This window comes from Podarcis liolepis, assembly GCF_965112155.1.
Source record: "Podarcis liolepis genome assembly, chromosome: 7".
NCBI classification, from domain to species: domain Eukaryota; kingdom Metazoa; phylum Chordata; class Lepidosauria; order Squamata; family Lacertidae; genus Podarcis; species Podarcis liolepis.
Genome location: NC_139561.1, coordinates 23761898 through 23776663, shown reverse-complemented (window position 1 = coordinate 23776663; position 14766 = coordinate 23761898). Strand labels below are relative to the sequence as shown.

Here is a 14766-nt window from a genome sequence, read left to right as displayed (position 1 = left end):
GGTCCCGTTGCGGACGACTCTGGGGTTGTGGTGCTCATCTCGCTTTATTGGCCGAGGGAGCCGGTGTACAGCTTCCGGGTCATGTGGCCAGCATGACTAAGCCGCTTCTGGCAAACCAGAGCAGCGCACGGAAACGCCGTTTACCTTCCCGCCTTTATCTACTTGCACTTTGACATGCTTTCGAACTGCTAGGTTGGCAGGAGCAGGGACCGAGCAACGGGAGCTCACCCCGTCGCGGGGATTCGAACCGCCAACCTTCTGATCGGTAAGCCCTAGGCTCTGTGGTTTAACCCACAGCTCCACCTGCGTCCCATGTCTCCCCATAAGGAAGCGTAAAGGTGCTTAACCTTTTTCATGCGACTTCTTTCCTGGTTTTTGGCTGCCTCTTGAGATATTGTCACCAAACTTGGCATGAGGTTTCTCAATGCACGGGCAGTGGCCCTTGTTGCCATTTGAACACTGGGCACCATTTTGAATCTTAAGTGGTAGACCAGAGTGTGACTTGGCCTGCTTTTTGGTGTGACAGAGCCAAACTTGCAAATTATACTACCCATTTAAAAATCACAATATTTCTAAAAATTCCTGGGCCCTCCCTCCCAATAAGCTGTAATTCATTGCTATGTAAAAGCAAGGCCAGTTTGGGTTGAGGCACCAAGATATGGTCCTTTTTCACATTTGAATCTGATTTGAATGGAGAAGGGGAATCTTTCAAGTCATCAAAGGAGAACATGAATCACAAGGTATACCCCTAATGCTAAGGGATAGTTTGACAGTCCCTACAGAGAGCCAGAAACAGAGGGCGGAAATAAAGAAAGGAGGAAAAACCATACTTGATCTACACCAGCAAATATTGAATCCTTTGTTGTAATGATTCAGAGTAGGTTGTCACCTGTTATCAGAGCTGCTTCGTGAAAAATATATGCACTGTAGTCCAAAGAGGCTAATTCAAAGTGGCAACGACACTCTTGGTTAGGTCAAGCTTTCATACACAATTACATTTTTGATTCCTCTTTGCCAGGTCCATAAAGTTGGTTTGGAGGGAGGCATTATTTGCTGAAAAGGAGAGTGGACATCCCACCCCTACTTCATTTTGCCTTTCAGTTCTTTTCTGTTTGGCAGCTATGACTCTGGAGCTCATAGATATTATGGTTAGCTTAAGATATGGTATTGGAGGCCCTTGCACTTGAATCACACCTGTGGCAAGAGTAGGTGTGGACATGGGGTCTTAGCAACAGAGCAGAGGGATGTGCCTTACACCACGTCAGACCATGAGTCTAGACAGCTCAGTAGTATCTACTGAGTGGCAGCAGCTCTCTAGGATCTCAAGAGAGTTTACCAAATCTATCTGGAGGTGCTCTGATAGTGAAACACGGATCTTCTCAATAGGAATACAGGAAGCTGCCTTGTACCAAATCACACAATCAGTCCATTTAGCCCAGTGCTGTCTACACTGACTGGCAGTGGCTTTCCAAGACAGGGATCTTTCCAAGTTTTGTATGGAGTTGCCAAGCCAAGCCAAGCCAACTGAACCTTCAGAATGCAAGACAGATGCTTTCCACTGAGCTTTCCTCGCATTCCGATATCTTCACATACATTATCTCTGTAATCCTGACAACAAACTTATAGGGGATGCCATCTTTATCACCACCCCCATAATTGGTGTGTGTCAAGGGCTGGTGGCTTACCAGTGGCCAAGACACAGTTTGAACAGAGCTCTTTCTGGCTTACAGTTTATTATCAGAACTATCTCACAGTACTAGTCTCAGTTACTACTATTACAGTGTGGGATTACAGTAGTATACTATAGTATACTATAGTATACCATAGTATACCATAGTATAACATAGCATAGATTAGCATAGTTAATGGCCCAGAATGGTTGATAGTTCCATGGAAGCTAATGATTAGGAGATGGTCTCTTGATCACTGGGGATCTCTCAGGGTTTCAGAATGAGATGCCCAGCAGAGCTTTAAGATGGTAATACATGAAGGGGGCAGAGAGACAGGACAAGGAGCAGTTGGCATCTGGGACATTAACAAGACAAGAAACATAAAAAACAAATTGCTCCGAAAACACAGAAGAAAAATTAAACACACAAACATACAAATAACCACAAAAGCAATCATCTTCTTTCTGAAAATGAATTCTATTCTGTACATCTCTACTCAGAAGTAGAAGTATTAAGTTCTCCCAAGTAAATGTGGATAAGATTGCAGCTGAGTTAGAAATCGTTGTCGGATCCAGTAGAGTTCTTTTTAAAAAATTGATCAATCATATTTTAACTGACCAATCCACCATATTTAAAAGTTTCCAGATTGCCCAGATCACTTTTTGCTCTTTTAACGAAACCATTGAACTTAAAAATTTAGCCAACAATTTGGCTGCAGGAAAAAAAATACTGAAGAAATGACTCAGAGATTTCTTCTTCCATTCCTGATTACAGTAACATACCAGATAGCCTTTGAAAAAGAAGAGCAAGCAAGCACTGCCCTCAGATTTCATCCTCAGTGATTAAAAATTGCCGCCACTAATTAAAATTGGCCCCGACCGTCAAGGAAACCTTTAGTTGATTAATCTACCAGTTAAAACTTGCAGCTCTCTAAATCGCAGAATTAAAAAGAAAAGTAAAAAAGAAATTATTTTATATATATATAAAAGCAAGCCGGTACATCCAGGCAGGCATCTTTATTACCATTTGCAATGCTTTTATTTCACCTTATTTTATTAGGAACTTCTGCCATTGCAATGGCTTCTCTCCCCTCATGGGCTTGCACCGAAGCTCAAGCAATTAACCAGGCTGATCACTCTCCATAAACCTGAAATAAACCGTGAAAGGGGGGAAGCAGCAAAACGTATTAACTCCTGACCCTTAACAAGAAGACTTGTCAATTGTATAGCAACATGGGGCTTGTCGCGGCCAGTCAGGGAGCACGGATAGGCTGCCTGATTAATTGGCTGGTCTCAGACCGGTGGATGTGTCCCCTGGCAATTAGCAGGTAGGCTGGATAAACTCCAGGAGAACAGTGTCCTGTGACTAGTATTTTTTAAAAGAAAGGGGGGGACCCAGAAAAATAAAAATAAAGCATGAGGATCGAAACCCTCCGAAAACAGCCTCAGTTTTAACTTTTGTAGTTCTGGCCTCAATCATGCCGCAAATTTGGGTCTCTGCAAAGCTTACTCAGGGAGTCTGAGCCAATCTGCACATTAAGAAAAAGCATATGGTACTGCCCTCTTGAGAGTGTACCACTTTTGAATGCTGATGGGGGGAGCTCACATTTAAACACTGCCCCACTTAAAGAAAACCTTCCTGGTACAATGGGGGGTGGAATGCGGGTGGCGCTGTGGGTTAAACCACAGAGCCTAAGACTTGAGGATCAGAAGGTCGCGGTTCAAATCCCCTCAATGGGGTGAGCTTCCGTTGCTTGGTCCCTGCTCCTGCCAACCTAGCAGTTCGAAAGCACATCAAAGTGAAAGTAGATAAATAGGTACCACTCCAGCAGGAAGGTAAATGGCGTTTCCATGTGCTGCTCTGGTTCGCTAGAAGCGGCTATGTCATGCTGGCCACATGGCCCGGAAGCTGTACGCCGGCTCCCTCGGCCAATAAAGCGAGATCAGCGCCACAACCCCAGAGTCGGCCACGACTGGACCTAATGGTCAGGGTCCCTTTACCTTTACCTTACAATGGGGGTGGGGAGTTCAGTCTGGCAGAGAGAAAACCAGAGTCCAGCCTTTTGCCCAATGAAGGAACAGGGTGTTGTCAAAGGAAGGATTTGTTCACTTATACAATGCACCATGTCAGGGAACTGACATCAGAGCAGAGGGGAGAGGCGAGGCTCCCAGATTCTGCAGGAGAGGGAACGAGTAAGGGAAGAGAGAGAACGTCATCTGGGGAAGGAAGTCCAGGTGACACCAGGAAGAAGGGAGAGGCAGAGAGCATCTCGGAGGTGAGGCTCCGAGACTCTTCCAGTGAAGTCAGTGAGGAGGGGGGAGGACCACCACTCGGCACGCCCACTCTGCGCAGAAGGCTTCCGCGCAGAGAGGCGAGGCGAAGGTTGTCCGTTAAGGAATTCTTATGCTGGAGGAAATTTAGGAGACGCCCACTCACGGATTCTGCTAGTGACTGAGCAGTAGCGCTAAGGGCTGCTCAGTCAGGGAAAGACACAACCCCCCCCCTAAGCAGTTTGGAACAGCTGAAGGTTTACACACAAGCAACCCCAATTCCCTTGACACACCACATTTGTTTTTCAAAATGCTACAGTCCCAAGAAGACTGCACCACATTCCCCCTCCTCCAAATATGTAGGTCTGCTTTGAGATGCACTCCCTGAGCTTATCATGTTTCCACATGCCATGGGGCTGTGGACATGCATTTTCAAGAGTTCTGAAACACCTCTGAATTCCTTGTCTGGGCAAATGGCCTTGGCTAAGGTAGCAAACCTGTGATTGTTTAAACAAATCCTTACTAGGTGTTATAGAGCACCACCAGTCCAAAGCGCATGCCATGAAACTCTTGCCAGTGTAGAAATAGTGCAACTGCAATCAGTTTGCCATTCTCACGGGAACTGATAATAAATAGTTCAGTGGTAGAGTATCTGCTTTTCCCAGTTCCATTCCTTGACATCTCTAGGAAGGGCTGAACTAGACCACTGTCTTAAGACCCTGGAGAATCACTACAAGTCATTGTAAACAGTATTGAACCACATGGATTAATTTTGTGTGTAAAGCATCTTCTGTTCTGGCAAAAAAATAAAAATAAAAATAGGCACATGAGCAGTTAATTCCATCCCTACTGCAAAGCACACCTGGACTTCAAAACAGATGACTGGATGCTTTTGTGTGCCCACCTTGCCCTTTGGGCAGGAAGCAAAGAATGAAAGAATATTAGCAGAATGCTTTGTTTTAAATACGCAAGACAATAACCCTTAATCGCCTTGCCATGGTGTGGGTTTGGGTTTTTGAATTTTGCGAACAGTACGGCACTTTTTTTTTTAGATATTAAAAAAACACCACACCACCCCCAGTTATTACTTTCTGTTTGACATGATATTTTGATTCTTACAAAATAGGCATTCCAAAATAACCTGCTGTCTTGAAGGAGGGGTGGAGAAATCACAAATGCCCCAGTGACATAATACCTTTATTAGTCACATTTTCCTGAGCAAGCTTCGGAGTTCTTCAGAAGACTTCCTCAGGCAAAATTTGAACAAAGCAAAAGAGTGTAAGAGTGTAAGTATATGTATGTGTGTGTGTGTGTGTGTGAGTGAGAGAGAGAGAGAGAGAGAGAGAGAGAACTCATGCTAGAGGAAAGGGAATGGTGTTTGCAGTTCTTGAGGTAGTGTGTAGGAGGAGTCCTACAGACATAGAATTAAATTAGGTCGCTTCTAGATCTGGGGATGGCGGGGGAATTGGATTCAGTTCACAGTTAAAGTCAAATCTACCTGAATCACACTTTCTGGAACAATATGTGAACAGCAAACAGCCATATTTCAAAATGCCAATTTCCCTGAATTTTGCAATGCAGTTCTCTAGCTGAGTCATGTATACAAAAATGCATAGACCAGAGTAAAGTGTGCATTTAAAAAATACATATATTAATGAAAACGACATGCCAAGATGCATTATATTAGGGAACATTGCTCTGCAAAAATGTGTATAAGCAAAATTGCATAAAAATGGGCACTGAAAAGCTGTTTTAAGTAGGGCTGCCGTACACCCGGAATTTCCCAGACATAGCCATAGTCCAGGAAAATACGGGTGTATGGCAACCCATGTCAAAAGTGTAGTTTGGATTCTCTTGTGCCTGGATTTTCATTTTATGAAATATGGCAACCCTATGTGTAAGTGGACTTTTAAATAATAATAAAAATCGCAAGCTGATGTAGAAATGTGAGTTTAAGATTGGGGGGAAATGAGAAACAGAGAGAAACCGAAATTGACTTATTTGCCCATTCCTAGCTGTATGTGATAGCGGCTACTGTAGGGTGTATTTGTGTCCCATTTTGCAGAGGACCATCCTCTATTTGCAGGCATCTTCACTTTGAAAGGCTGTAACGTAAAGGGTGGAACGTAAAGGTGACTTGGGAGGAGTCAGTGTTAATGGTTCCCCATGACTTGGATGCACGACTCATATCCACCAGGAGTCGTGTGTTCAGTATTTTATGAAACTCCCTTGCAGAAGGATAGACAAGCTCCCTGCCTGTTGAACTTCCACCACCTACTAAAGACTTTTTTATTCTAAATCCAGCAGGGTTCTCAGTTAAATTTTACTTGTATAGTTATAACTCATTTTTAATTTAATTGCACTGAGTCTCGTGCACACTGTTGAGGCTGCATTCAAACAGCACTTCATTCCATTTCCACTATGTTTCCCGAACTGTTAATTTCCACATTATATTTGAGCTTTCACTGGATGTAAAAAGCCACTTCTGGAAGTATAGTGGAATATAGAGCCCGAAGTTAGCACCCGTTTCCATATAATCTGCAAATTGATTTTTCCCCCCTGAAAGCCAAAGACACAGAAATGATTGCTAAACTTGCTCTATAGTCCACTATAGAAGAGGCTTTTTACATCATGTGGAAGCTCAAATACAACGTGTTAGGAAAAAGTCATAAAAACAGAATAATACGGCCATGTGAATGCAGCATTAGACTAATTGCAACCAAGTGGTCTACAAATTCTCAAAATAAATGAATGAAATCATACTTTCCTGCTGGATCTTGTACCGGTATTTTGTTCAGGTCAAGAAGGAGAGAGCAAGCCTTCTGGCATCCAGGATGCAGCTTTGAAAACGTGTTAGTCAGGAGGCCCTGGATTCCAACGAGGCATTACCACCAGGGCTTCTGCCTGTGAAGAAAGACAGGCCAAGGGCCCAGAGCAACTTCTTCAATTGCAGGAAGCTGATTGTGTAAGATACACCACCCTCCTCCGATCTGGATCATGTCAGTTGATTCTTGTTTGGAGCTAGAGGAGCCAGCAGTGAAGCTGTTCGAGAGAGATGTGGAGAGCCCCCAAGGGAATACTTTTGAAAAGAACTGGGGAAATAGTTTCCCCAGCCACCAGACTGAGCCTTTTGGGGGGACATATATATGAATAGAGGGGTGCAGGTGGCGCTGTGGGTTAAACCACAGAGCCTAGGACTTGCCAATCAGAAGGTCGGCGGTTCGAAGCCCTGCGATGGGGTGAGCTCCTGTTGCTCAGTCCCTGCTCCTGCCAACCTAGCAGTTCAAAAGCACGTCAAAGTGCAAGTAGATAAATAGGTACCGCTCCGGCGGGAAGGTAAACCGCGTTTCCGTGCGCTGCTCTGGTTCGCCAGAAGCGGCTTAGTCATGCTGGCCACATGACCCGGAAGCTGTACGCCAGCTCCCTCGGCCAATAAAGCGAGATGAGCGCCGCAACCCCAGAGTCGGTCACGACTGTTTGTCAGGGTTCCCTTTACCTTTATATGAATAGAGACTGTCACAAAATCGGGCAGATCCACACGATGCGTTTAAAGCAGATTCAACACACTTTCAAAGCACATGACTCCCCCCCCCCCCGAATCCTAGGAGCTGTCGTTTGTTCAGGGTGCTGAGAATTGTAGCTCTGTGAGGGATAAACTGCAGTTCCTCTGATTCTTTGAGGGCAGTAATGTGCTTTAAAAGTGTGTTGAAACTGCTTTAAATGTATAGTGTGGAAGTCCACCAGTGAATTTAGGGAGATAACGTCCAGCGTCCTCATGGAACTACACATCCAAGCATTGGGAATATAGGGAGCTGTCTTATAGCAGGTCAGACTATTGGTCCATCCAGCTCAGTATTGTCTACACTGGCTGGCAGCAACTCTCCAGGATTTTGGATCACTCCCTGCCCTGCTTGGAGATGCCAGGGATTGAACTGGTTCAAGAGCCTGGTACTTTTGCAGGGTAATCCTGAAAATCAGGTTAACCTGAATACATAAAATTGATGGCCTAGATATTAAAACTAGAGTTTATCTGCTTATACAATCAAGTTGAAATTATATGTTCTTTTATTTGTAATTTTTTTTAAATGTTATTTTAAAGGCACTAGTTCACCAAAAAAATGCCTTCAAAGCAGTGTATAAAACATAAATGAGATACAATCTCCATATGCCAGCCTGAGGTCCTCTAGATGTTTTGAGCTACAACTCCCATGTGCTGGCTAGGGCTGATGAGAGCCGTAGCCCAAAACATATGGAGGGCACCAGGTTGGAAAAGCCTGCAGTATAGAAATAAAAATGTGGCAGAGGGAAGGGAACCCAGAACATCTATCTATCCAAGGCAGAACCTCTATCTATTCAAGAACAACAGCAATAATATTCACATATTCACATATATTTTCAGCTTCAGTCTTTGAAGGCAGGTCTATCAAACTGTGGGAAAAGTTTCCTATACACTGTGTCCAGGGTCACCCACCCGTCCTCAACTTGTTGCCAAATGCCACTTCAAAGAAGATAATCCACAACATGATATTCAATCATTTCAAAACAAAAAAAGATCTCAATCTCTCTCTTTCTCTCTTAAACACACACACACACACACACACACACACACACACACACACACACACACTTTAAAGAAACTCTTAAGACTCTCAAATTCTCTCCAAAGCAAACGATTGCAGGCACACCATACATTTAAAGTGTGTGCATGCACACAAAGCACCAAATCCTGGGAATTGCAGAGGGTTACATTTCCCTGCACCCATAGCAAACTACAGTTCCCAGAGTTCTTCAGCAGGGAAGACGTGCTTTAAATGTGCTTTATGCGTATGGTGTGTATGCAGACGAAACCAGCTTTTCTCCTTAGATTCAAGCAGAATGTTTGCGCTGGTGCTGTTCTGAAAGACCCACCCTCCTTTCCCCTGCTCCCCCTCAAAAATACACTTTTATCTCTGAAGCCCCATGTCCCTTTTCCCCACGGACAAATTGCTGCTTGTTGCCGCTCAGATAACCAGCATCCATTCCCTGACGCCCTTCTCCTGCAAGTCGTGCAAGTCGCTGATAATTGGCATGGAAGTCGGGGCGGGCGGCGTGGCCTCCGGACTTCAGCTCCCTTGACCTCAGTCAAGTGGCTGTTATTTAGTTCAGCAGCAGCAAACCTGTTTGGAAAGCGTGGCACTACAGAAAATCCAAGAGCGTACGAGAGAGCACTCATGGTCGCTGAGAGTTTGTCTGCTGAGTTAAGAGAGCTTTGTGGCAAGCACCACTCAGGAAAAGCCGGCTGAGTATGATGTGTATATAGCTTTAAGAGGCCCAGCAAGTGTTACTTACTTACTTATTTATTCAGGTGATTTATATCCCACTTCAAGCTTCAAATAAGTCTCTAAGCTAGGAGCCAGGAACCTTGGAAAATGAAACCCCAACCCGCCCAAGATATTGCTGAGCTACATCTCCCATCAATCTCACCAAGCATAGCCAATTTGCCAAGGATGATGGGAGCTGTAGTTTGGCAACATCCTGGAGGGCCAAAGGTTCTCCACACCTGCACAAAGTGGTTTACAACACCCTAAACACAAACACACACACACACACACAGAGAGAGAGAGAGAGAGAGAGAGAGAGAGAGAGCGCTATAATAAAAATTCCACATTTCAGAGTGGCCTAGAACAAACAGCAGACAAACCATCTGACTGAGCTGGCCCCAGGTGCAACCACTTCCCCTAATTCCCTCCCCACTGCCTCAAGCAAACAGCAAATGCAGCAGAAAAGAATGTTCTGGTTGACCCAGGTGAAATCACTCACCTCAAATTTCCTTTTGCTCGCAGGCTTGGACCAAGGCCTCCCCCTCTCTCTTTCGGCACAGGCCTTGGGACTGGTGGTACGGTGTCATGCTCAGAAGCAAGTGTCTCCTCAGGGGATTCTGTTGCACGGTGACCTGGATCTCCTCTGACTTGCCTGAAGAGCAGAATGCCGGGATGGACTGTGAAGCTTAATAGGTAAGCTTAACCCACCTTGCTGAAGGGACACTTGTAGGAAGGGGATAGGACTGGTTCCATATTCCCCAATATTTTACGGGTGAAAATAGGGGCACTTGAGGAGTTGTTCTAACACCCCTATGCTCACATTGGTGGTCTATGCCTAGAGCCCATGCACACTCCAAGGTTATACAGTGGCACCTCCGGTTGTGGACAGGATCTGTTCCGGAGCTCCGGTCGGATCCCAAGGTTTCTGCAACCGGAGGGACTGCTTCTGCGTATGCGAAACCCGGAAAAATACTTCTGGGTTTGCCTCGTACGTATCCCGAACAATACGTAACCGGAATTGAACATAAGTAGAGGTTAAGTACTTAATTCATTCTGGAGGTCCGTTCTTAACCTGAAACTGTTCTTAACCTGAAGCACCACTTTATCTAATGGGGCCTCCTGCTGCCACCATGCCGCCGCTGCACGATTTCTGTTCTCATCCTGAAGCAAAGTTCTTAACCTGAAGCACTATTTCTGGGTTAGCGGAGTCTGTAACCTGAAGTGTATGTAACCTGAAGCGTATGTGACCTGAGGTACCACTGTATGTTGTTGAAGGACCTCCCATTAGCTGTTGGTATTCATTTACCCTGGCTTTCACCATTACCACTCTATTTATTTATCCTTTGTGTCCACATGTTTAATTTAATTTTAGATGAATTCCTTCCTTCTTCCCCTTTATAGGGGAAGTTTCCAGACTTGCATAAGGGGAGCTCTGCTGGATTAGGCCAATGGCCCACCCACTGCAGCATCCTGTTCTCATGGTCCACCAGAAGCCTCTGAGAAGCCCTGCAAGCAGGACACGGGTGCAGCTGCACTCTCCCTGCTTGTGATGCTCAGCAGCTGGGCATACAGAGGCACTGTAGCCACTTTACCTGCATGCATTTGTCTCATCCCCTTTTGCAGCCATCTGAGTTGGTAGCCCTCACTGCCTCTTGTGGGAACAAATTTCATGGTTTAACTATAGCGCTGTGTGAGGAAGTAAAGGTAAAGAGACCCCTGACCTAATGGTCCAGTCGTGGCCGACTCTGGGGTTGTGGCGCTCATCTCGCTTTATTGGCCGAGGGAGCCAGCATACAGCTTCCGGGTCATACGGCCAGCATGACTAAGCTGCTTCTGGCAAACCAGAGCAGCGCATGGAAACGCCGTTTACCTTCCCGCTGGAGCAGTACCTATTTCTCTACTTGCACTTTGACGCGCTTTCGAACTGCTAGGTTGGCAGGAGCAGGGACTGAGTAACGGGAGCTCACCCTGTCACGGGGATTCGAACCGCCGACCTTCTGATCAGCAAGTCCTAGGCTCTGTGGTTTAACCCACAGCACCACCTGCGTTCCGTGAGGAAGTACTTTATTGTATATGTCCTGAACCTTCCATCAGTTTTGATTCTTTGGGTGCCCCTGAGACCTGGTATTCTGAGCAGGGAAAAGCTTATCCCTATCCACTTTCTCCACACTCTGCATAAATTTATAAGCCTTCCAGACTTGCCTTTTTTCCAAAACCAGTAAGCTCCAAATGTTGTAACCTTTCCCCATTTGGGTGTTGCTCCAGCTCCCTGTTTGTTCTCCTTGCCCTTTTCTGAACCTTTTCCAGCTGCAGTTTCTTTGCTGATGTGCCCTGAGCAGAACTATACAGTCAGCCTGCAACTTACACACTTCTAATTTGTGTGCATTCTGCTTTATGTGCTGGGGGAGGGGAATTAAAAAGGGGACTTTAAGGGGCAGGTTTCCAGGGGGAAAGGCTTTAGCAATCCCACCTGCCATACGTGATTTTGGCTTTAGGCAAGATCCGCAGAACGTAACACCCATGTAAATTGCAGGCACAAAATATTCTGAACAATTCTTAGCACCCTTAATAAGCTTGCAGTTCATAGGTTTCCTGGGGGAAGTTTTGTACTTTAGCTGTGCATTAAAGGTAAAGGGTAAAGGGACCCCTGACCATTAGGTCCAGTCGTGGCCGACTCTGGGGTTGCAGTGCTCATCTCGCTTTATTGGCCGAGGGAGCCAGCGTACAGCTTCCGGGTCATATGGCCAGCATGACTAGGCTGCTTCTGGCGAACCAGAGCAGCGCACGGAAACACCGTTTACCTTCCCGCTGGAGCGGTACCTATTTATCTACTTGCACTTTGACGTGCTTTCAAACTGCTAGGTTGGCAGGAGCAGGGACTGAGGAACGGGAGCTCACCCCGTCACAGGGATTCGAACCACCGACCATCTGATCGGCAAGTCCTAGGCTCTGTGGTTTAACCTACAGCGCCACCCACGTCCCACGAAGCTGTGCATTAGATGTACTTTAAATGTTCAGTGTGGAGCCGCCCACAGTGACCAGAATTGGAATGCTCTTAGGCCCCATGTTAGACAGGTACCTGGGAAAATATTGCAGTCCTAGGAGCAGCAAAACGTGTGTTGTTTGAGGGAGGGGGAGCTTGCCTTTCCCCCCAGATTTATTTGCCTAATGTCAGACAAGACCAAGTTAGCTAAGGAACGGAGAAAAAAATATTACCAAACTGGCAACTCACAAACCAGCTTTCCTAGCCCCACATCAATTTTCCTTTCTTGCACCTCTCCCATTTATACAAGACATATTTATGTTTCGCTTTGGGTTTGGGTCTTTAGAGGGCCTGGAGTTGACCCTTGTGCTCACTGCAGACATCACTGTGTCACGTTGCCAATTAACACCGAAGGAATCCTTTTAGCACAAACAGGAGGTCACCTCTTCCCTTTTCTGGCAGCCCCTCCTGATTGACGTGTGTCTAGCATGGCCTCCTATAACAAGTCTTCCCATCTGCCTTCCCACCAAGGTGACAGACATTTTGACCTCCCTGATTTAAGAAAGAGATGCTGGGGGAAGCGAAAGAGTTTATAGTGGGCTTTCTCTCTTCTAACAAGTAGTTGAAGGAGATGAAGGCTGCTGGATCAGGCAGAGCTTTGCTGCTAGGTCAGGCCAAAGGCCTATCTGGTCCAGCATCCTGCTCTCACAGTGGCCAACCAAATGCCCATGGCAAACCTGTAAGCAAGACGTCAGCACAACAGCACTTTCTCCACCTGCAATTCCCAACAACTAGTATACAAAGGCATACAGTGGTACCTCGAGTTACAGACGCTTCAGGTTACAGACTCCGCTAACCCAGAAATAGTACCTCGGGTTAAGAACTTTACCTCAGGATGAGAACAGAAATCGCGCAGCGGCAGCGGGAGGCCCCATTAGCTAAAGTGGTGCTTCAGGTTAAGAACAGTTACAAGTTAAGAACAGACCTCCGGAACGAATTAAGTTCTTAACCCGAGGTACCACTGTACTGCCTCCCAGCAGTGGAAGTGGAACGTGGCCAGAGTAGCTTGTGGCCACAGATAGCTTTATCTTCCATGATCTAAATCTTCTTTTAAAGCCATCCATGTTGTTGGCCAGCACTACATCATGTAGGAGCAAATTCTATAGTTTATGCATTGTGTGAAGAGCTTTCATTTGCCTGTCTGACATTCAGCTTCGCTGAGCGCTCCAAGTCTTACGAGACGGGGTGGAAAAACTTTTCTCTCTGCTTTCTCCACATCACACATAATTTCGCACACCTCCATCACCCCTCCCCCTTACTTGCCTCCCCCCCACCCAATCTAAAAAGCCCCAAATATTGTAATATTTTCTCAAGGGGAGTTGCTCCATTCCCCCCCCCTAACCATGACCCCACCCATACTATTAGAAGTAATCTCATGGGCTGGGACAATGCCACAGAAAAACTGGGAGGCCAGATAAGGAGTCCACCAGGGGCCCTTGACACTATATAGAAATTTGTTATCCTTTTGGTAATGATAGAGAAGAAAACAGCGAAGCAAGTGGGTCTATTTTTGGAAGTCACTCCTTGTCTCCTTGGCGAGGTTTCTTTGTTTGGCTCATTAATAATATCTCAAGGTTGCCTTTTTGAAACAGAAACGTTCACAAGGTATTTTGCAAAATAAAAACACAGCACAACCCCTAAATATGCCATCAGTTCAATAAAAACACTATAAAATTAGAGCTGAGGATTAGAGGCAGTGGTTTGCGTAAGGCAGTCGTCATCAACCTGGTGCCCTCCAGACGTTTTGGACTACAGTTCCCACCAGCCCCAGACAGCACAGAACAGCACCTTCTCTCCCAAGTCTGCATTAGCTTGTCCTTGACCCATTACAACATCTGCACAATTCCCAAATAGGAAGCCAAGCCAAATGTCTACAGCAGCACCAGTGGCGTTGAGGGGGCCAAGTGATGTTGGGAAGGGCTGTCTGCACTGGAGGAGGTGGGCACTGAGGGCCGTCTTCCTGGGGTCTGTCTGCATTGTCTAGGATGCTGGGCAAGGGTCTTTTCCAGCACTACCTGAAGCTGTTGGAGGTCGAACCTTGGACTTACTACCTACAAAGCGTGTGCTATATCCCTGAGCAGTGTCTGTTCACAAAGCTAGGTTGTGTTTGGTGATGAAATGCATCACTTTGTACATGCTCAGGGAGCAGCCTTCTGCGTTACCCAAATAATAATTCTGTACTAAAGGGGTGTGTTTAAATTAGGATGGCTGGCGCTATCCGTGCGAGAGATAGGCCTTTTTTTTTGCATTCCCGCAACTCACCTGAATTTTCATCCACTTCTGAGGCAGGGGCAAAGCTGAAAGCCTTGCAGGGACTGTGTAAAGGGGGGAGGGACGCAAAATTCACTGCTGCATGCTGTTTGTTTCTACAGAGGCACTTTCCCGCAAGCTAGTGTGTACCTAAGTGGTGACTCATAACGGCAAAGTTGGAAGAAATGTGGATTTCAGTGGGAAGAGCATCTCTGGTAAGCTGCCATTGAAGC

At 46.0% G+C, this 14766-nt stretch overlaps 1 protein-coding gene across 3 annotated transcripts in view; it reads left to right on the top strand.

Annotated features, from left to right (window-relative positions):
- The window catches only part of LOC310711426 (uncharacterized protein), a 137792-nt gene extending 127859 nt beyond the window's left edge, over window positions 1–9933 (top strand). For all 3 annotated transcript variants that reach the window (XM_083513351.1, XM_083513352.1, XM_083513353.1), the window contains one exon: window positions 9763–9933. In XM_083513351.1, the coding sequence (XP_083369477.1) occupies window positions 9763–9887 (125 nt within the window). In that variant the 3' untranslated portion in view covers window positions 9888–9933. The remainder of the gene's footprint in view (window positions 1–9762) is intronic.
- The last annotated feature ends 4833 nt before the right edge of the window (window positions 9934–14766 follow it).